General features: G+C 37.6%; 1 protein-coding gene across 5 annotated transcripts in view; it reads right to left on the minus strand.

Annotated features, from left to right (window-relative positions):
• The window catches only part of FGD4 (FYVE, RhoGEF and PH domain containing 4), a 374,120-nt gene that overhangs the window by 7,310 nt on the left and 343,662 nt on the right, over nucleotides 1-23,148 (minus strand). For all 5 annotated transcript variants that reach the window (XM_053719017.1, XM_053719020.1, XM_053719021.1 and 2 more), the window contains exons 13-15: nucleotides 15,128-15,223; nucleotides 13,968-14,093; nucleotides 5,123-5,266 (exon numbers count right to left, since the gene is read on the minus strand). In XM_053719017.1, the coding sequence (XP_053574992.1) occupies nucleotides 5,123-5,266; nucleotides 13,968-14,093; nucleotides 15,128-15,223 (366 nt within the window). The remainder of the gene's footprint in view (nucleotides 1-5,122; nucleotides 5,267-13,967; nucleotides 14,094-15,127; nucleotides 15,224-23,148) is intronic.

Raw genomic sequence — 23,148 nt, forward strand, 5'->3', positions numbered from 1 at the left:
TGCTATTACAGGTTTTAAAAAACACGGCTTTTGCGGGCAATATGGCAGCGTTGAGCTCCATACCGCACACAAATACCAGCGCTGCTTTGAGGTGCTCGTGCACGATTTCCCCATAGACATGAATGGGGAGAGCCAGCTAAAAAAAAAGCGTAACACCTGCAATGACGGAGCATAAAGCTCCATAAAGCAGCCCCATTGATGTCTATGGGGAAAGAAAATGTATGTTTAAACCTAACACCCTAACATAAACACCCCTAATCTGCCGCCCTCGACATCGCCGACACCTACATTACACTTATTAACCCCTAATCTGCCGCCCCCAATGTTGCTGCCACCTACATAAATTTATTAACCCCTAATCTGCCGCCACCGCTGCCACTATACTAAAGTTATTAACCCCTAAACTTCTGGCCTCCCACATCACTAACACTAAACCTAACCCTAAGTCTAACCCTAACCCTAACTTTAATATAATTAAAATAAATCTAAATAAAACCTACTATTAATAACTAAATAATTCCTATTTAAAACTAAATACCTGTAAAATAAACCCTAAGATAGCTACAATATAACTAATAGTTACATTGTAGCTATCTTAGGTTTTATTGTTATTTCACAGCTAAGTTTGTATTTATTTTAACTAGGTAGACTAGTTATTAAATAGTTATTAACTATTTACTAGCTACCTAGTTAAAATAAATACAAATTTACCTGTAAAACAAAACCTAACCTGTCTTACAGTTAAACCTAACATTACACTAAAATTAAATAAATTACATTAATGAAATACAATTAACTAAATTACAAAAAACCCCCACTAAGTTACACAAAATAAAAAGAAATGATCAAATATTTATACTAATTACACCTAATCTAATAGCCCTATCAAAATAAAAAAGCCCAAAATAATAAAAACCCTAGCCTAAACTAAACTGCCAATAACCCTTAAAAGGGCCTTTTGCAGGGCATTGCCCCAAAGAAATCAGCTCTTTTACCTGTAAAAAAAAAAGATACAAACAACCCCAACAGTAAAACCCACCACCCAGACAACCAACCCCCCAAAATAAAATCCTATCTAAATAAACCTAAGCTCCCCATTGCCCTGAAAAGGGCATTTGGATGGGCATTGCCCTTAAAAGGGCATTTAGCTCTTTTACATTGCCCAAACCCAAAGCTAAAAATAAAACCCACCCAATAAACCCTTAATAAAACCTATGACTAACCCCCGAAGATCCACTTACAGATTTTGAAGACCGGACATCCATCCTCATCCAGCCAGTTGAAGTCTTCATCCAAGCAGCAAGAAGTCCTCATGAAGCCGGGAGAAGTCTTCATCCAAGCGGCAAGAATTTGTCCTCCAGGCGGGCAGAAGTCTTCATCCAGACGGCATCTTCTATCTTCATCCTTCTGACGAGGAGCGGCTCCATCTTCAAGACATCCGGCGCGTAGCATCCTCTTCATACGGTCCCAGCCTTACACTGAAGCTTCCCTTTAAGGGACGTCATCCAAGATGGCATCCCTTGAATTCTGATTGGCTGATTAGAACAGCCAATAGAATGCTAGCTCAACCCTTTAACTCCGATTGGCTAATAGAATTGAATCAGTCAATCTAATTGAATCTAATTGAATAGAATCAGTCAATCGGAATTCAAGGGACGCCATCTTGGATGACGTCCCTTAAAGGGAACATTCAGTGTACGGCTGGGACCGTATGAAGAGGATGCTCCGCGCCGGATGTCTTGAAGATGGAGCCACTCCACGTCGGAAGGATGAAGATAGAAGATGCCGTCTGGAATGGATGAAGACTTCTGCCCGACTGGAGGACGACTTTTTGCCACTTGGATGAAGACTTCTCCCGGCTGGATGAGGATGGATGTCCGGTCTTCAAAAACTGTAAGTGGATCTTCGGGGTTTAGTGTTATGTTTTATTAAGGGTTTATTGGGTGGGTTTTATTTTTAGCTTAGGGTTTGGGCAATGTAAAATAGCTAAATGCCCTTTTAAGGGCAATGCCCATCCAAATGCCCTTTTCAGGGCAATGGGGAGCTTAGGTTTATTTAGATAGGATTTTATTTGGGGGGTTAGTTGTAAGGGTGGTTGGTTTTACTGTTGGGGGGTTTGTTTGTATTTTTTTTTTTTAACAGGTTAAAGAGCTGATTTCTTTGGGGCAATGACCCGCAAAAGGCCCTTTTAAGGGCTATTGGCAGTTTAGTTTAGGCTAGGGGTTTTATTATTTTTGGGGGGCTTTTTTATTTTGATAGGGCTATTAGATTAGGTGTAATTAGTTTAAATATTTGATAATTTCTTTTTTATTTTGGGTAACAGTGTTTTTTTTGTGTAATTTAGTTAATTGTATTTCATTAATGTAATTTATTTAATTTTAGTGTAATGTTAGATTTAAGTGTAGGTTTTATTTCACAGGAAAATTTGTATTTATTTTAACTAGGTAGTTAGTAAATAGTTAATAACTATTTAATAATTAATCTACCTAGGTAAAATAAATACAAACTTACCTGTGAACTAAAAATAAAACTTAAGCTAGATACAATATAACTATGAGTTATTTAGATTTAGATTTAGATTAGATTGTAGCTAGCTTAGGTTTTATTTTATAGGTAAGTATGTATTTATTTTTAAATAGGCATTGTTTAGGTATTAATTGTAATTTTTATTTGGAATTATTTTAATTATGTTAAAGTTAGTGGGTGTTAGGGTTATGTTAGGGTTAGGGTTAGACTTAGGGTTAGGTTAGGGGTTAATAACTTTAGTATAGTGGCGGCGACATTGGGGGCAGCAGATTAGGGGTTAATAAGAGTAGTTAGGTGGCAGCGATTTTGGGGGCAGCAGATTAAAAGTTAATAACAGTAATATAGGTTGCGGCGATGTTAGGGACAGCAGATTAGGGGTTAATAAGTGTATGTAGGTGGCGACGACATTGGGGCAGCAGATTAGGGGTTAATAATATTTAACTAGTGTTTGCAATGTGGGAGTGCGGCGGTTTAGGGGTTAATATGTTTATTATAGTGGCTGCGATGTCTGGAGCGGCAGATTAGAGGTTAATTTTATTTTAGTATTTGCGATGCGGAAGGGCCTTGGTTTAGGGGTTAATAGGTAGTTTATGGGTGTTAGTGTACTTTGTAACACTTTAGTTATGAGTTTTATGGTACAGCTTTGTAACGTTATAGCCATAACTACTGACTTTCAGGTGGTGGTACAGATCTTGTAGTTATAGGCTGTACCGCTCACTTTTTGGCTGGACAGGCAAACTCGTAATACCGGAGCTGTGGAAGTCCCATTGAAAAAGGACTTTTTGAAAGGTGCAGTAGTTACGTTGCGTGACAGCCAAAAATGTGTGCGGTACAACTGTACCTACAAGACTTGTAGTAGCAGCGATAGGGAAAAGGCAGCGTTATGAAGCTTTTTCACCCATAACGCAAAACTCGTAATCTACCTGTTAGTTATTATAATCTGTAATATTTGTTTGATGATATCATCTGTTTGTGATTCTTTTATTATGATTTACAGCTTCCTGGTGTAACTTGCCTGATAAGAGGTTACATATGGTGTCTTCAGCTCTGCTATGTGCTGATTGGTTAGTTTTAACTAGTAACTGAATAGGCAGAACAACAAACACATTTTTACTACACTAGTGCTCCCTAGCCATTGCTACTCTTTAATTTGCTCCCAATTCTCCAGTTAACCTGCTGGAGTGTATTAAATTGTTCACAAATAGCTCCTGTACCTTCATATCAGCTTTTAGCTGATTTTGCCTGTGGTATCCCTACCTATACTCAAAGTTTGCATTCTTAAAAAGGACAGTCTACTCCAGAATGTTTATTGATTAAAAATATAGATAATCCCTTTTTACCCATTCCCTAGTTTTGTATAACCAACACTGTTATATTGATACACTATTTACCTCTGTGATTACCTTGTATCTAAGCCTTTTCTGACAGCCCCCTTATCTCAGTGCTTTTGACAGACTTGCATTCAGTGCTGACTCAAATAACTACACAGGAGTGAGCACAATGTTAGCTATATGGCACACATTAGCTAGTGCTGTCTAGCTGGGAAAAACTGTTTAAATGTACTGAGATAAGAGGTGGCATTCAAGGGCTTAGAAATTAGGTTATGTTTAGTTCTCAATAAAGAATACCAAAAGAACAAAGCAGATTTGATAAAAGTTTAATTTTGACTAGATCGTCCCTTTGTGAAATATTAGTGTTTCGACTGCTAAAAGCAATTAGTGAGTTAACTCCTTAAAGGGACAGTAAACCTTAAAAATAATGTTATATAATTCTGCACATAGTGCAGAATTATATAACATTATTTAAGTGCTATAGTTCTAAAACCCTTTATTCTCTTATAATATGTAAAAATTACGGCGCTTTTACAGACCCGCTCTCTGCTGAGCGGGTCTGTAATATTTAGTCAGCGCATCGGGCCAGCTGTATAGTCACAGCCCGGCCCGACCGCGCCATAAGACTAAGTGCAGCTCGCTCCTGTGACAGGAGCGAGCTGCACTTAGTGCTATGGCGCGGTCGGGCTGGGCTGTGACTATACAGCTGGCCCGATGCGCTGACTAAATATTACAGACCCGCTCAGCAGAGAGCAGAGAGCGGGTCTGTAAAAGCGCCGTAATTTTTACATATTAAAAGAGAATAAAGGGTTTTAAAACTATAGCACTTAAATAATGTTATATAATTTTGCACTATGTGCAGAATTATATAACATTATTTTTAAGGTTTACTGTCCCTTTAAGTGGGAATTTAACATATTGACTGTTTGATAAAATGACTAGACTAGATACCACTGTTTAGTTATATTAATTGTATGAGATTAGGTACCAGATTGTGCTGTTATTAAGTTAATATTATACAAATATGAATAAAGTTATAAGTAAGGGAGATAAACATATTCTTACAAATTTAGTAATTCTGTAGATTGTAAATAACCCTCTTCCCCTTTTATTAATTAGTTTATTCTGTTTAGTCTGATGTGTATTGTTTTACAATTAATTTGTATAACTGTGCACCCTACCAATGTACTCAGCACTATGGGATTTGTTGGAGCTTTACAAATAAATAAATAATAATCTCTCATGTCTGCATTGTTTGATTTTACCTCCAGAATTCCACGCTTCTTTTCCTTATCATCACTCTCAGTGCCTCCCCGTAATATCTGATGACAGTCTTTGCAGACTTTGTTAAATTTCCCACTGTCGTATTCCAGCGGTGCTTTGTAATCTGAACACTTCCAGCAAACGACCTGCAGGAATGAGGCATTTAATGTCATTATTTTACTATATTCTTCATCCATATAACTCTGTATTATATAGAACAGCTGTTGGGCAGAGCAACACATGAAAAAAAAATGTTTTAAAGCATTTCAAACTCTGGCCAATCAGAAGACAGGTGAGTTTCTGCACTGATCCAACATTTATGGCTAGATTACAAGTGGCACATTAATATTTATGTGCAAGCAATAGTTTTGTCGGCTTTTTGCGCACATCGGTAATAGTGTGTGTATTACAAGTCGTAAGTAAAAGCGTTTGCTTGTGCGCAGTCACAATTTTCAATCATCGGGTTAGCACAATGAAAAAAACTTGTGTAAAGGGTAGTGAGTTAAAATAAAACACAACATAAATACATTTAAAAGTACAGTTACACTCATATAAACACTACCTGATAGAAATGATTAAAAAAATTATTATAAAAAGTTATAAGGGATTAAAGATATATGGTATAAGGTGATTGACAAATAAAGGACTATAACATATACAGTATATATAACATCATTTATGTAAGAACTTACCTGATACATTCTTTTCTTTCATATTGGCAAGAGTCCATGAGCTAGTGACGTATGGGATATACAATCCTACCAGGAGGGGCAAAGTTTCCCAAACCTCAAAATGCCTATAAATACACCCCTCACCACACCCACAATTTCAGTTTAACAAATAGCCAAGTAGTGGGGTGATAAAGAAAGGAGTAAAAAGCACCAACAAAGGAATTTGGAAATAATTATGCTTTATACAAAAAATCATAACCACCGTAAAAAGGGTGGGTCTCATGGACTCTTGCCAATATGAAAGAAATGAATTTATCAGGTAAGTTCTTACATAAATTATGTTCATGTAATTGGCAAGAGTCCATGTGCTAGTGACGTATGTGATAGTAATACCCAAGATGTGGAACTCCACAGAAGAGTCACTAGAGAGAAAGGGATAAAAAATAACAGCCATTTTCCGCTGAAAAAAATAAATCCACAACCCAAAAAATAAGTTTATTCTCATAATGAAAAGAAAAAACTCAAACATAAGCAGAGGAATCAAACTGAAACAGCTGCCTGAAAAACTTTTCTACCAAAAACTGCTTCCGAAGAAGCAAATACATCAAAACGGTAGAATTTAGTAAATGTATGCAAAGAAGACAAAGTTGCTGCTTTGCAAATCTGATCAACTGAAACTTCATTCTTAAAAGCCCACGAAGTGGAGACTGATCTAGTAGAATGAGCTGCAATTCTCTGAGGCGGGGCCTGACCCGACTCCAAATAAGCCTGATGAATCAAAAGCTTTAACCAAGATGCCAAGGAAATGGCAGAAGCCTTCTGACCTTTCCTAGAACAAGAAAAGATAACACATAGACTAGAAGTCTTCCTGAAATCTTTAGTAGCTTCAACATAATATTTCAAAGCTCTTAGCACATCCAAAGAATGTAAAGATCTCTCCAAAGAATTCTTAGGATTAGGACACAAAGAAGGGAAAAAATTTCTCTATTAATGTTGTTAGAATTCACAACCTTAGGTAGAAATTTAAATGAAGTACGCAAAACTGCCTTATCCTGATGGAAAATCAGAAAAGGAGATTTACAAGACAGAGCAGATAATTCAGAAACTCTTCTAGCAGAAGAGATAGCCAAAAGGAACAACACTTTCCAAGAAAGTAGTTTAATGTCCAAAGAATGCATAGGCTCAAACGGAGGAGCTTGTAAAGCCTTCAAAACCAAATTAAGACTCCAAGGAGGAGAGATTGATTTAATGACAGGCTTGATACGGACCAAAGCCTGTACAAAACAGTGAATATCAGGAAGCTTAGCCATCTTTCTGTGAAAAAAACCCCAGAAAGAGCAGAGATTTGTCCCTTCAAGGAACTTGCAGACAAACCCTTATCCAAACCATCCTGATGAAACTGTAAAATTCTAGGAATTCTAAAAGAATGCCAGGAGAATTTATGAGAAGAACACCATGAAATATAAGTCTTCCAAACTCGATAATAAATCTTCCTAGAAACAGATTTATGAACCTGTAACATAGTATTAATCACTGAGTCAGAGAAACCTCTATGACTAAGCACTAGGCGTTCAATTTCCATACCTTTAAATTTAATGATTTGAAAACCTTATGGAAAAATGGACCTTGAGACAGAAGCTCTGGCCTTAATGGAAGTGGCCAAGGTTGGCAACTGGACATCCGAACAAGATCCGCATACCAAAACCTGTGAGGCCATGCTGGAGCTACCAGCAACACAAACGATTGTTCCATGATGATCTTGGAAATCACTCTTGGAAGAAGAACCAGAAGTGGGAAGATATAAGCAGGTTGGTAACACTAAGGAACTGCTAACGCATCCACCGCTTCCACCTGAGGATCCCTGGACCTGGACAGGTATCTGGGTAGTTTCCTGTTTAGATGGGAAGCCATCAGATCTATTTCTGGAAGACCCCACATCTGAACAATCTGAGAAAACACATCTGGATGGAGCGACTACTCCCCTGGATGTAAAGTCTGACGACTGAGATAATCTGCTTCCCAATTGTCTATACCTGGGATATGAACTGCAGAAATTAGACAGGAGCTGGATTCCACCCAAGCAAGTATCCGAGATACTTCTTTCATAGCTTGGGGACTGTGAGTCCCACCCGGATGATTGACATATGCCACAGTTGTGATATTGTCTGTCTGAAAACAAATGAACGGTTCTCTCTTCAACAGAGGCCAAACCTGAAGAGCCCTGAAAATAGCACAGAGTTCTAAAATATTGATTGGTAACCTCGCCTCTTGAGATTTCCAGACCCCTTGTGCTGTCAAAGATCACCAGACAGCTCCCCAATCTGAAAGACGTGCATCTGCTGTGATCACAGTCCAGGTTGGACGAACAAAAGAGGCCCCTTGAACTATACGATGGTGATCTAACCACCAAGTCAGAGAGAGTCGAACATTGGTATTTAAGGATATTAATTTTGATATCTTTGTTAAATCCCTGCACCATTGGTTCAGCATACAAAGCTGGAGAGGTCTCATATGAAAACGAGCAAAGGGGATCGCGTCCGATGCTGCATTCATGAGACCTAAAACTTCCATGCACATAGCTACTGAAGGGAATGATTGAGACTGAAGTTTTCCGACAAGCTGAAACCAATTTTATTAGTCTCTTGTCTGTTAGAGACAGAGTCATGGAAACTGAATCCATCTGGAAACCTAAAAAGGTGACCCTTGTCTGAGAAATCAAATAACTTTTTGGTAAATTGATCCTCCAACCATGTCTGTGAAGAAACAACACTAGTTGATTTGTTTGAAATTCTGCAGAATGTAAAGACTGAGCTAGTACCAAGATATCGTCCAAATAAGCAATACCCCGTTCTCTGATTACAGAGAGTAGGGCACCGAGAACCTTTGAAAAGATTTTTGGAGCTGTTGCTAGGCTAAATGGAAGAGCGACAAATTGGTAATGCTTGTCTAGAAAAGAGAATCTCAGAAACTGATAGTGGTCTGGATGAATCGCAATATGAAGATATGCATCCTGTAAGTCTATTGTGGACATATAATGCCCTTGCTGAACAAAAGGCAGAATAGTCCTTATACTCACCATTTTGAAAGTTGGCACTCTTATATAACGATTCAAAATTTTCTGATCCAGAACTGGCCTGAATGAATTTTCTTTCTTTGGGACAATGAATACATTTGAATAAAACCCCAGACCCTGTTCCTGAAACGGAACTGGTATGACTACCCCTGAAAGCTCCAGGTCTGAAACACACTTCAGAAACGCCTGAACCTTTACTGGATTTGTTGGGATGCATGAGAGAAAAAATCTTCTCACAGGAGGTCTTACTCTGAAACCTATTCGGTACCCTTGAGACACAATACTCTGAATCCATTGATTTGGACAAAATCTGCCCAAATGTTTTGGAAGAATCTTAATCTGCCCCCTACCAGCTGAGCTGGAATGAGGGCCGCACTTTCATGCAGACTTGGGGGCTGGCTTTGGTTTCTTAAACGGCTTGGATTTACTCCAACTTGAAGAAGGTTTCCAATTGGAACCAGATTCTTTGGGGGAAGGGTTAGGTTTCTGTTCCTTACTTTGTTGAAAGGAACGAAAACTGTTCGAAGCTTTAGATTTACCCTTAGGTCTTTTATCCTGAGGCGAAAAAACTCCCTTCCCCCCAGTGACAGTTGAAATAATCTAATCCAACTGAGAACCAAATAACTTATTACCTTGGAAAGAAAGAGATAGTAATCTAGACTTAGATACCATGTCAGCAATCCAATATTTGAGCCACAAAGCTCTTCTAGCTAAAATAGCTGAAGACATAGAGGCCAAATTATCAAATGTCTGGCGGACCTGATCAGACAGTGCGGATCAGGTCTTACATACGCTCTCCGTATTCAGCATTGCACCAGCAGCTCTTGTGAGCTGCTGGTGCAACGCCACCCCTTGCAGACTCGCGGCCAGGGGGGTGTCAATCAACCTGATCGTACTCAATCGGGTTGAATTCCTGCAATTTCTGTCCGCCTGCTCAGAGCAGGTGGACAGGGTTATGGAGCAGCAGTCTTTAGACCGCTTCTTTAAAAACTGCTGTTTCTGGCGAGCCTGCAGGCTCGCCAGAAACACGGGCCGTCAAGCTCCATTCGGAGCTTGATAGATAGGGCCCATTGATTTAACATCAATTTTGATGATATCAAAAATGGCATCACAGATAAAATGATTATCATGTTGAAGCAAGCTAAGAATGCTAGACAAATAAGGATCCATTTCCTGTTGCATTAAATTTTCCAACCAAAAAGTTGATGAAGCTGCAACATCAGCCATAGAAATGGCAGGCCTGAGAAGATGGCCAGAATATAAATAAGCTTTCCTTAGATAGGTTTCAAGTTTCCTATCTAAAGGATCTTTAAAAGAAGTAATATCTTCCATAGGAATAGTAGTACGTTTAGCAAGAGTAGAAATAGCCCCATCAACTTTGGGGATTTTTTCCCAAAACTCCAGTCTAACTGCTGGCAAAGGATACAATTTTTTAAACCTTGAAGAAGGAATAAAAGAAGTACCAGGCCTATTCCATTCCTTAGAAATCATATCAGAAATAGCATCAGGGACTGGAAAAACCTCTGGAGTAACCATAGGAGGTTTATAAACAGATTTAAACATTTACTAGATTTAATATCAAGAGGACTAGTTTCCTCAATATCCAATGTAATCAACACCTTTTTTAACAAGGAACGAATATACTCCATTTTAAATAAATAAGTAGATTTGTCAGTGTCAATATCTGAGGAAGGATATTCTGAATCAGATAGATCCTCATCAGAGGAGGATAATTTAGTATGTTGTCAGTTATTTGAAATTTCATCAACTTTATGAGAAGTTTTAAAAGACTTTTTACGTTTATTAGAAGGCGGGATGGCAGACAAAGCCTTCTGAATCGCATCAGCAATAAAATCTTTTATATTCACAGGTATATCATGTACATTAGATGTTGAAGGAACAACAGGCATTGTGCTATTACTGATGGACACATTCTCTGCATGTAAAGCTTATCATTATTATTAACTATTACATACTACAGCTGGAGATATAATCTCCACAAATTTACAACAAATGCACATAGCTTTGGTAGAACTGTTATCAGGCAGCAGGGTTCCAACAGTGGTTTCTGAGACAGGATCAGATTGAGACATCTTGCAAATGTAAGAGAAAAGACAACATATAAAGCAAAATGATCAATTTCCTTATATGGCAGTTTCAGGAATGGGAAAAAATGCAAACAGCAAAGCCCTCTGATATAGAAAAAGGCAAGAGGCATATAGGAATGGGGTTTTAAATAATTAAATTATTTGGCGCCAAGTATGACGCACAACACAAACTGATTTTTTTTTTATGCTAACAACATCCGGAAATGACACACTCACGTCATTGTAGATGTAACCTTGTGCAAGGAACTCAGCGTCAACTAAGGCGCCGGAAATAACAAAATTGCGTCATCGGACGTACCTTTGCGCCAAAAAAATTCTCGCGGCAGAAATGACGCAATAAACTTTGGCATTTTGTGCCCTCGCAAGCCTAATTTTGCCCGCAAAATTTTATGAAAAAGCAGTCAATTGAAAAAAGACTACACCCCAGGTAAGAAAAATATTTTCCTAAATATGTTTTTCTCCCAAATATTAAACTGATAGTCTGCAAAAGGAAATATACATAAACCTGACTAATGGCAAACATAAGTACAATACATATATTTAGAACTTTATATTAATAAATAAAGTGCCAAACCATAGCTGAGAGTGTCTTAAGTAATGAAAACATACTTACCGAAAGACACCCATCCACATATAGCAGATAGCCAAACCAGTACTGAAACAGTTATCAGTAGAGGTAATGGAATATGAGAGTATATCGTCGATCTGAATAAGGGAGGTAGGCGATTAATCTCGACTCTACAACTGATAACACAGAACTATGAAATAGATCTCCCGCAAGAAAAACCATTGCATTCAATAGGTGATACGCCCTTCACAACCCTCTAACAGTCACTGTACTCTGAGAGGAATCAGGCTTCAAAATGCTGAGAAGCGCATATCAACGTAGAAATCTTAGCACAAACTTACTTCACCACCTCCATAGGAGGCAAAGTTTGTAAAACTGAATTGTGGGTGTGGTGAGGGGTGTATTTATAGGCATTTTGAGGTTTGGGAAACTTTGCCCCTCCTGGTAGGATTGTATATCCCATACGTCAATAGCTCATGAAAGAAAGAAATATATATATATATATATATATATATATATATATATATATAATGTTCCAATCAGCAGATCTACCCACCAAGAGACAGCTACCTGGGTGCAGTTATGTATTATCATATAACAGCAATAAAGTGCACTCTCAGGAATATTTGGATATCAAAAGCCAAAATTTTATTAACGTTTTGGTGGAGATTTACATCCCCTTCATCAGAATACACACACATATAAACACACACACATAAATACACATATACACACTGGAGCTCTTTGCCGTCAAATACCTGGAAACATAAAATTATTTTTTTTATCAATATTAATATTTTATAATGTGTTCTTTACATAATAGAAAATATTCTATGCATTGTTCATAGATATTCCTATATATATATATATATATATATATATATATATATATATATATATATATATATATATATATATATATATATATATATATATCTGTATATACCTATATATCACATATATATATATATATATATATATATATATCACTATAGATATATATTTTACCCAAAAATCGTCATACACATATATAAATATGTATTTAACAATACATAGAAAATATTTTCTATGTGAAGAACGGATATGTGAAATATGCAAAATTCATGACGGATTTAGCGCTTTTAGTTTAAACGCAATCAGGTTAGTGTGCGAGTATAGGTTTGTACGCTTCATTGAAGTCTGTGGGGAGAATATGTTAACGCAGTCGCAATATCTGAAGTCTCAACTCTTTGCGTGTCAGGTTTTGCTCGCACACAAACTTTTTACTTTCAACTTGTAATACACGTGCTACCTGAGGCACACACAAGTTAACTTCTAGTGAAGTTAATGGTCGAGTGGGAGCGCTAAATAGAGCGCCACTTGTAATCTAGCACTTAAAGGGACATGAAATCCAAAAACTATTTCATACAATTAGAAACAACTTTTGAAAGTACGTCTATAATCAAGTTTGCTTCATTCTCTTGGTATCCTTTACTGAAGGTCAAGCAATGAACTACTGGGAGCTAGCTGAACACTTTGGTAAACTAATGACAAGATGCATATATGTGCAGCAACCAATCAACAGCTAGCTTCCCAGATCCTGAGCCAACCTACGTATACATTTCAACACAGGATACAAATGGAACAAATCAAATTAGATAAAGTAATTTGGAAAGTTGTTTTAAAGTGTATGCTCTATCTGAATCATGAAATATTTTTGGGGGGGTTTCATGTCCCTTTAATGTGTATATTGCAGCAGGGTCAGTTTAGCTTGTGTAAAACTAAGCACACATTATGCTCATTAGCCTCTCTGGGCATTCTGGAAAAATCAGACTTGGCAGAGATAAATCACAGGAAAATCAAGCAAAACATATAATGGCTATGCTATATGGTACTATACTATGCTTAAAGGAACAGTAAAGGTTCATGAACAAGTTTCCAATTTACTTCTATTATCAAAAGCATTTGGTTGCCTTGGTATTCATTGTTGAAGAATAGGCTCAGGAGCAGAAATTCACTACTGGGAGCTAGCTAAACACATCAAGCGAGCCAATGACAGGAGGCATATATGTGCATGCACAAATCAGCAGCTAGCTTCCAGCAGCACATTGCTGCTTCTAAGCTTACCTAAGTATGCACGTCAATTAAGGATACCAAGAGAACAAAGTCACTTTCATAACAGAAGTAAATTGAAAAGTTGCTAAAAATGCCATGTTCTATCTGAATAATAAAAGTTTTATTTTGACTGTTCTGTCCCTTTAAACAAACATTCAATGGGAGATTTAATTTTGAGTTTAATGTGCATTTTACATAGAGCAATGAAGACAATGATCTTGGGATCAGCAGCAGACTCTGCAGAGCATGAGACGTGATATTGTGGTCAGTTTATCACATTACAGAATGAATCTCTAACAATACATGTCAGTACGCGGTTGTGGTTGTACTCACGTAGCCGCATGCTCGGCAGTGGTGCCTTCGTCGTGTCAGAGCATTAAACTGCTCCTTGCATTTCATGCACATAGTAACCTCGTTGTCACGGATCCACCGTGGCGCCCTCTTTCCAAGCTCAGCGCTCTAGAATAGAACACATTGATTTGGAAAAAATCATACATTAAGATTTTTGTGATTTTGTTTCCAAAGATTTCACACTGGACTCGATATATCATTACTATTCTCCTATATTTGCCCCTAAAAATGCGCATGAGAAATAATGCCCCTATTTATCATTACCATTCTCCTATATTTGCCCCTAAAAATGCACATGAGAAATAATGCCCCTATTTATCATTACCATTCTCCTATATTTGCCCCTAAAAATGCGCATGAGAAATAATGCCCCTATTTATCATTACCATTCTCCTATATTTGCCCCTAAAAATGCGCATGAGAAATAATGCCCCTATTTATCATTACCATTCTCCTATATTTGCCCCTAAAAATGCGCATGAGAAATAATGCCCCTATTTATCATTACCATTCTCCTATATTTGCCCCTAAAAACGCACATGAGAAATAATGCCCCTATTTATCATTACTATTCTCCTATATTTGCCCCTAAAAATGCGCATGAGAAATAATGCCCCTATTTATCATTACTATTCTCCTATATTTGCCCCTAAAAATGCGCATGAGAAATAATGCCCCTATTTATCATTACCATTCTCCTATATTTGCCCCTAAAAACGCACATGAGAAATAATGCCCCTATTTATCATTACTATTCTCCTATATTTGCCCCTAAAAACGCACATGAGAAATAATGCCCCTATTTATCATTCACAAATGTGCCTAAAATTGGACAAGTTTGACTGTAATGTGCTTCTCTAAAGGAGAGCTAAGGAGAACACACAGGAGAATTACACAGAGAATTCTCCTTACGTTTGATAAATTGAGCCATGCGCTCATTTGTACGTGCAGTGTAATACACATTTATTTTCCCTTCTAACAATTGACTGTGCGTTACTTTCAAACAGTCAGCAGAGGGCGTTGTTGTTTCATATACATATATTTACCTTACATAGCCCATCATATATCACCACTTCCCATATAATTTGAAACTGTGGGACCTCTAGACATTATGAATATGAAATAAATACATCTTCACTTACAGGAACCCCAGCAGGTGCTTCCTCCAATTCTTTTGTTAGTGCAATTTTGAAAGTTTCATGCCTCTGCTGAACTTCAGCAATTGTGTTCTGAAGAGCCTAAAAAGGGAAGAAATGTATTTTGTTTTTTATTTATGTGCATTAGTTAGTTCCTTAGTAATTGCACCTGATAAGTCTTTTATATGTCATAACTTTGTCACACTCTGTATCACCAGCCTGGTGATTGTGTTTTACACAGTAGGACTAAAGGAATCAATACTGGTAACAGATTTATATCAAACATAATTTAATTTACCTTGCAGGCTGATTCCCAATAACGCATAAATACATATGCACAGATTTACACGCATACTGTACATATCCACAAACACACACATATACAGACATACATATGCACAAACACACACACATACTGTACATATCCACAAACACACATATATACAGACATACATATGCACAAACACACACACATATACAGACATACATATGCACAAACACACACACATATACAGACATACATATGCACAAACACACACACATATACAGACATACCTATGCACAAACACACACACATATACAGACATGCATATGCACAAACACACACACATATACAGACATACCTATGCACAAACACACACACATATACAGACATACATGTGCACAAACACACACATATACATTCACAGATACACAGACATACATATGCACAAACACACACACATATACAGACATACATATGCACAAACACACACACATATACAGACATACATATGCACAAACACACACACATATACAGACATACCTATGCACAAACACACACACATATACAGACATACATGTGCACAAACACACACATATACATTCACAGATACACAGACATACATATGCACAAACACACACACATATACAGACATACATATGCACAAACACACACACATATACAGACATACATATGCACAAACACACACATATACAGACATACATATGCACAAACACACACATATACAGACATACATATGCACAAATACACACATATACAGACATACATATGCACAAATACACACATATACAGACATACATATGCACAAACACACACATATACAGACATACATATGCACAAACACACACATATACAAACATACATATGCACAAACACACACATATACAGACATACATATGCACAAATACACACATATACAGACATACATATGCACAAACACACACACATATACAGACATACATATGCACAAACACACACACATATACAGACATACATATGCACAAATACACACATATACAGACATACATATGCACAAACACACACACATATACAGACATACATATGCACAAACACACACACATATACAGACATACATATGCACAAACACACACACATATACAGACATACATATGCACAAATACACACATATACAGACATACATATGCACAAACACACACACATATACAGACCAGTGACGTGCAGTGACGTCAGAGGCTGGTGAGGCAGTGGCAGGATACGCCTTCATTCTTTAGATATCCTTTGTTGAAGAAATAGCAATGCACATGGGTGAGCCAATCACATGAGGTATCTATGTGCAGCCACCAATCAGCAGCTACTGAGCATATTTAGATATGATTTTCAACAAAGGACATCAAAAGAATGAAGAAAATTAGATATTAGATGTAAATTGGAAAGTTTATTAAATTTGCATATGGGTTTCATGTCCCTTTAAATGGTGTCTTGGAAAACTGGTCAACTTAGTAAACATCTGATTTTAGTCTAAAAGGATTGTAACAGAAACTCTTGCCAGATAACACAATGCTTGCTCTGATTATGAGATCTAGAAATCCATGCCCATTAAAATATGTTTAAAACATACTTTTTACTTTAATGCTGCAAATTATGCTTATAGATTCTTTCATTACATAAGGGATGAGAGTCAGAGGGGGAGGAAGAGAGACAGAGAGAGAAAGAGACCATGGGGGAGAACAACACATAAGGAGAGAGATGGCTAGATATATAGAGAGAGACACACACACAAGGGGGGGAGAGAGGGACCACTGCATTTTAAGTAATAAAACAGCAGAGCTACAGAGAGTTCAGAAAATGAGTCTATAATTTAGTGTGAAGTACAGAGGCAAGCTGCTAAGTTAGTGGGTGTAAAGTTTGAGTAAACAAAATACAAAAACGACCCTGCTGTAAAAGAGTAAACAAACACTAAACCACATTCATTAAATTATCATTTTCACTAACAGAATCCCTTTCAGTAAAATCTTACTTTAATAAGATGTGGCTGAAACTCACTACTCTCTGTGCCTCTTTTCCTGCTCTGTAAGGATTCAGGAAGTGACAGTGGCACATTCCACTGCACTTAGAGGGGAAGAACAGAACTCTCTTTTTCACTTTAGCAAAGCTATCAGGTTCACAGGACAGCAACAAAATATATGAAAGTTGTTTTTTTCCGTTTTTGTTTTGTTTTATATGATTTAACATCCAGCCCCAACCCTATGTTCCACTTACTAATGCCTCTCGCTGGATTGGTTCAGCCCAAATAGGACTGCCTCAAATAAGCAGTTAATGGGCCATGCAATGATCTTAACCACTTGTATCCAGTAGGTGGCGCAGCATGTTGTGTAATGGTGGGCAGACCTGCTTGTGCCTCTTCATTGCACAACATATAGCTGTGAGGAAAAAAAATTACAATTTTTTTTTTAAAGCCAATAAAAAAAAAAATATTTTTGCCCATATGAGAGGTGAAGCACTGCCTCACCTGCCTCTAGTGACTGCACATCACTGATACAGACATACATATGCACAAACACACACACATATACATTCACAGATACACAGACATACAAATGCACAAACACACACACATATACAGACATACATATGCACAAACACACACATAGATACATTCACAGATACACAGACATACATATGCACAAACACACACATAGATACATTCACAGATACACAGACATACATATCCACAAACACACACACATATACAGACATACATATGCACAAATACACACATATACAGACATACATATGCACAAACACACACACATATACAGACATACATATGCACAAACACACACACATATACATTCACAGATACACAGACATACAAATGCACAAACACACACACATATACAGACATAGATATGCACAAACACACACATAGATACATTCACAGATACACAGACATACATATCCACAAACACACACACATATACAGACATACATATGCACAAACACACACACATATACATTCACAGATACACAGACATACATATGCACAAACACACACACAGATACATTCACACATATACAGACATACATATGCACAAACACACACACATATACATTCACAGATACAGACATACATATGAACAAACACACACACATATACATTCACAGATACACAGACATACAAATGTACAAAACACACACACATATACAATCACAGATATACAGACATACATATGCACAAACACACACACATATACATTCACAGATACACAGACATACATATGTACAAAACACACACATATATACATTCACAGATACACAGACATACATATGTACAAAACACACACACATATACATTCACACATATACACAAACACACACACATATACATTCAGATACACAGACATACATATGCACAAACACACACACATACATATGCACAAACAAACACACATACAATCACAGATACACAGACATACATATGCACAAACACACACACATATACATTCACAGATACACAGACATACATATGCACAAACACACACACATATACATTCACAGATACACAGACATATGTATGCACAAACACACACACATATACATTCACAGATACAGACATACATATGAAAAAACACACACATATACATTCACAGATACACAGACATACATATGAACAAACACACACACATATACATTCACAGATACACAGACATACATATGCACAAACACACACACATATACATTCACAGATACACAGACATATGTATGCACAAACACACACACGTATACATTCACAGATACACAGACATATGTATGCACAAACACACACATATACATTTACACATACACAGAGAGACATACATATGTCTCCCATATCACATATAGTTCTGGAGTCTCCCATATCACATGTATTTCTTGAGTCTCCCATATCACATATACTTCCCAAGTCTCCCATATCACATATACTTCCCAAGTCTCCCATATCACATATACTTCCCGATTCGTCCATATCACATATACTTCTGGAGTCTCCCATATCACATATACTTCCCAAGTCTCCTATATCACATATACTTCTGGACAAGATTTCAGAATACCCCTTTCATATTTATTGATCTCTTAACTACAGAAGGGACCCAGTATCACATCAACCTCTCTCATTTCACATATACTTCCTAAGTCTCCCATATCACATATACTTCTGGAGTCTCCCATATCACATATACTTCTAGAGTCTCCCATATCACATATACTTCTAGAGTCTCCCATATCACAAATACTTCTAGAGTCTCCCATATCACATATACTTCTAGAGTCTCCCATATCACATATACTTCTTGAGTCTCCCATATCACATATACTTCTAGAGTCTCCCATATCACATATACTTCTAGAGTCTCCCATATCACATATACTTCTAGAGTCTCCCATATCACATATACTTCTTGAGTCTCCCATATCACATATACTTCTTGAGTCTCCCATATCACATATACTTCTAGATTCTCCCATATCACATATACTTCTAGAGTCTCCCGTATCACATATACTTTTAGAGTCTCCCATATCACATATACTTCTAGAGTCTCCCATATCACATATACTTCTTGAGTCTCCCATATCACATATACTTCTAGAGTCTCCCATATCACATATACTTCTAGAGTCTCCCATATCACATATACTTCTGGAGTCTCCCATATCACATATACTTCCCAAGTCTCCCATTTCACATATACTTCCCAAGTCTCCCATATCATATCTACTTCCTGAGCCTCCCATATAACATATAGTTCTGGAGTCTCCCATATCACATATACTTCCGGAGTCTCCCATATCATATATACTTCTGGAGACTACCATATCACATCTACTTCCTGTGTCTCCCATATCACATATAGTTCTGGAGTCTCCCATATCATATATACTTTTGGAGTCTCCCATATCACATATACTTCCTGAGTATCCTATATCACATATACTTCCCAAGTCTCCTATTTCACATACACTTATGGAGTCTCCTATATCACATATACTTCGGGAGTCTCCCATATCACATATACTTCTGGAGTCTCCCATATCACATATACTTCCCAAGTCTCCCATATCACATATACTTCCCAAGTCTCCTATTTCACATATACTTCTGGAGTCTCCCATATCATATATACTTCCGGAGTCTTCCATATCACATATACTTCCCAAGTCTCCCATTTCAAATATACTTCCCAAGTCTCCCATTTCAAATATACTTCCTGAGTATCCCATATCACATATACTTCTTGAGTCTCCCATATCACATATACTTCTGGGCAAGATTTTCAGAGTACCCCTTTCATATTTATTGATCTCAAACTACAGAAGGGACCCAGTGTGGGAAGTATCACATATACTTCCAGAGTCTCCCATATCACATCTACTTCTGGAGTCTCCCATATCAAATCTACTTCTGGAGTGACCCATATCACAGCTACTTCTGGAGTCTCCCATATCACATATACTTCCGGATTCTGCCATATCATATATACTTCCGGAGTCTCCCATGTCACATATACTTCTTGAGTCTCCCATGTCACCTATACTTCTTGAGTCTCCCATGTCACCTATACTTCTTGAGTCTCCCATATCACATATACTTCTTGAGTCTCCCATATCACATATACTTCTAGAGTCTCCCATATCACATATACTTCTAGAGTCTCCCATATCACATATACTTCTAGAGTCTCCCATATCACATATACTTCTTGAGTCTCCCATATCACATATACTTCTTGAGTCTCCCATATCACATATACTTCTAGATTCTCCCATATCACATATACTTCTAGAGTCTCCCGTATCACATATACTTTTAGAGTCTCCCATATCACATATACTTCTAGAGTCTCCCATATCACATATACTTCTTGAGTCTCCCATATCACATATACTTCTTGAGTCTCCCATATCACATATACTTCTAGAGTCTCCCATATCACATATACTTCTAGAGTCTCCCATATCACATATACTTCTGGAGTCTCCCATATCACATATACTTCCCAAGTCTCCCATTTCACATATACTTCCCAAGTCTCCCATATCATATCTACTTCCTGAGCCTCCCATATAACATATAGTTCTGGAGTCTCCCATATCACATATACTTCCGGAGTCTCCCATATCATATATACTTCTGGAGACTACCATATCACATCTACTTCCTGTGTCTCCCATATCACATATAGTTCTGGAGTCTCCCATATCATATATACTTTTGGAGTCTCCCATATCACATATACTTCCTGAGTATCCTATATCACATATACTTCCCAAGTCTCCTATTTCACATACACTTATGGAGTCTCCTATATCACATATACTTCGGGAGTCTCCCATATCACATATACTTCTGGAGTCTCCCATATCACATATACTTCCCAAGTCTCCCATATCACATATACTTCCCAAGTCTCCTATTTCACATATACTTCTGGAGTCTCCCATATCATATATACTTCCGGAGTCTTCCATATCACATATACTTCCCAAGTCTCCCATTTCAAATATACTTCCCAAGTCTCCCATTTCAAATATACTTCCTGAGTATCCCATATCACATATACTTCTTGAGTCTCCCATATCACATATACTTCTGGGCAAGATTTTCAGAGTACCCCTTTCATATTTATTGATCTCAAACTACAGAAGGGACCCAGTGTGGGAAGTATCACATATACTTCCAGAGTCTCCCATATCACATCTACTTCTGGAGTCTCCCATATCAAATCTACTTCTGGAGTGACCCATATCACAGCTACTTCTGGAGTCTCCCATATCACATATACTTCCGGATTCTGCCATATCATATATACTTCCGGAGTCTCCCATGTCACATATACTTCTTGAGTCTCCCATGTCACATATACTTCTTGAGTCTCCCATGTCACCTATACTTCTTGAGTCTCCCATATCACATATACTTGCTGAGTCTCCCATATCACATATACTTCCTGAGTCTCCCATTTCACATATATTTCCTGAGTCTCCCATATCACATATACTTCCTGAGTCTCCCATATCACATATACTTCCCGAGTCTCCCATATCACATATACTTCCCGAGTATCCCATATCACATATACTTCCTGAGTCTGCCATATCACATATACTTCCTGAGTCGCCCATATCACATATACTTCTGGAGGCTCCCATATCACATATACTTCCTGAGTCTGCCATATCACATATACTTCTGGAGTCACCCATATCACAGCTACTTCTGGAGTCTCCCATATCACAGATACTTCTGGAGTCTCCCATATCACATATAGTTCCGGAGTCTCCCATATCACATATACTTCCGGATTCTGCCATATCATATATACTTCCGGAGTCTCCCATATCACATATACTTCCCAAGTCTCCCATGTCACATATACTTCTTGAGTCTCCCATGTCACATATACTTCTTGAGTCTCCCATGTCACATATACTTCTTGAGTCTCCCATATCACATATACTTCCTGACTCTCCCATATCACATATACTTCCCGAGTCTCCCATATCACATATACTTCCTGAGTCTGCCATATCACATATACTTCTGGAGTCTCCCATATCACATATACTTCTGGAGTCTCCCATATCACATATACTTCCCGAGTCTCCCATGTCACATATACTTCCTGAGTCTCCCATATCACATATACTTCCTGAGTCTCCCATATCACATATACTTCCTGAGTCTCCCATATCACATATACTTCCTGAGTCTGCCATA

The sequence above is a fragment of the Bombina bombina genome, chromosome 6 (genome assembly GCF_027579735.1).
Source record: "Bombina bombina isolate aBomBom1 chromosome 6, aBomBom1.pri, whole genome shotgun sequence".
NCBI lineage: Eukaryota > Metazoa > Chordata > Amphibia > Anura > Bombinatoridae > Bombina > Bombina bombina.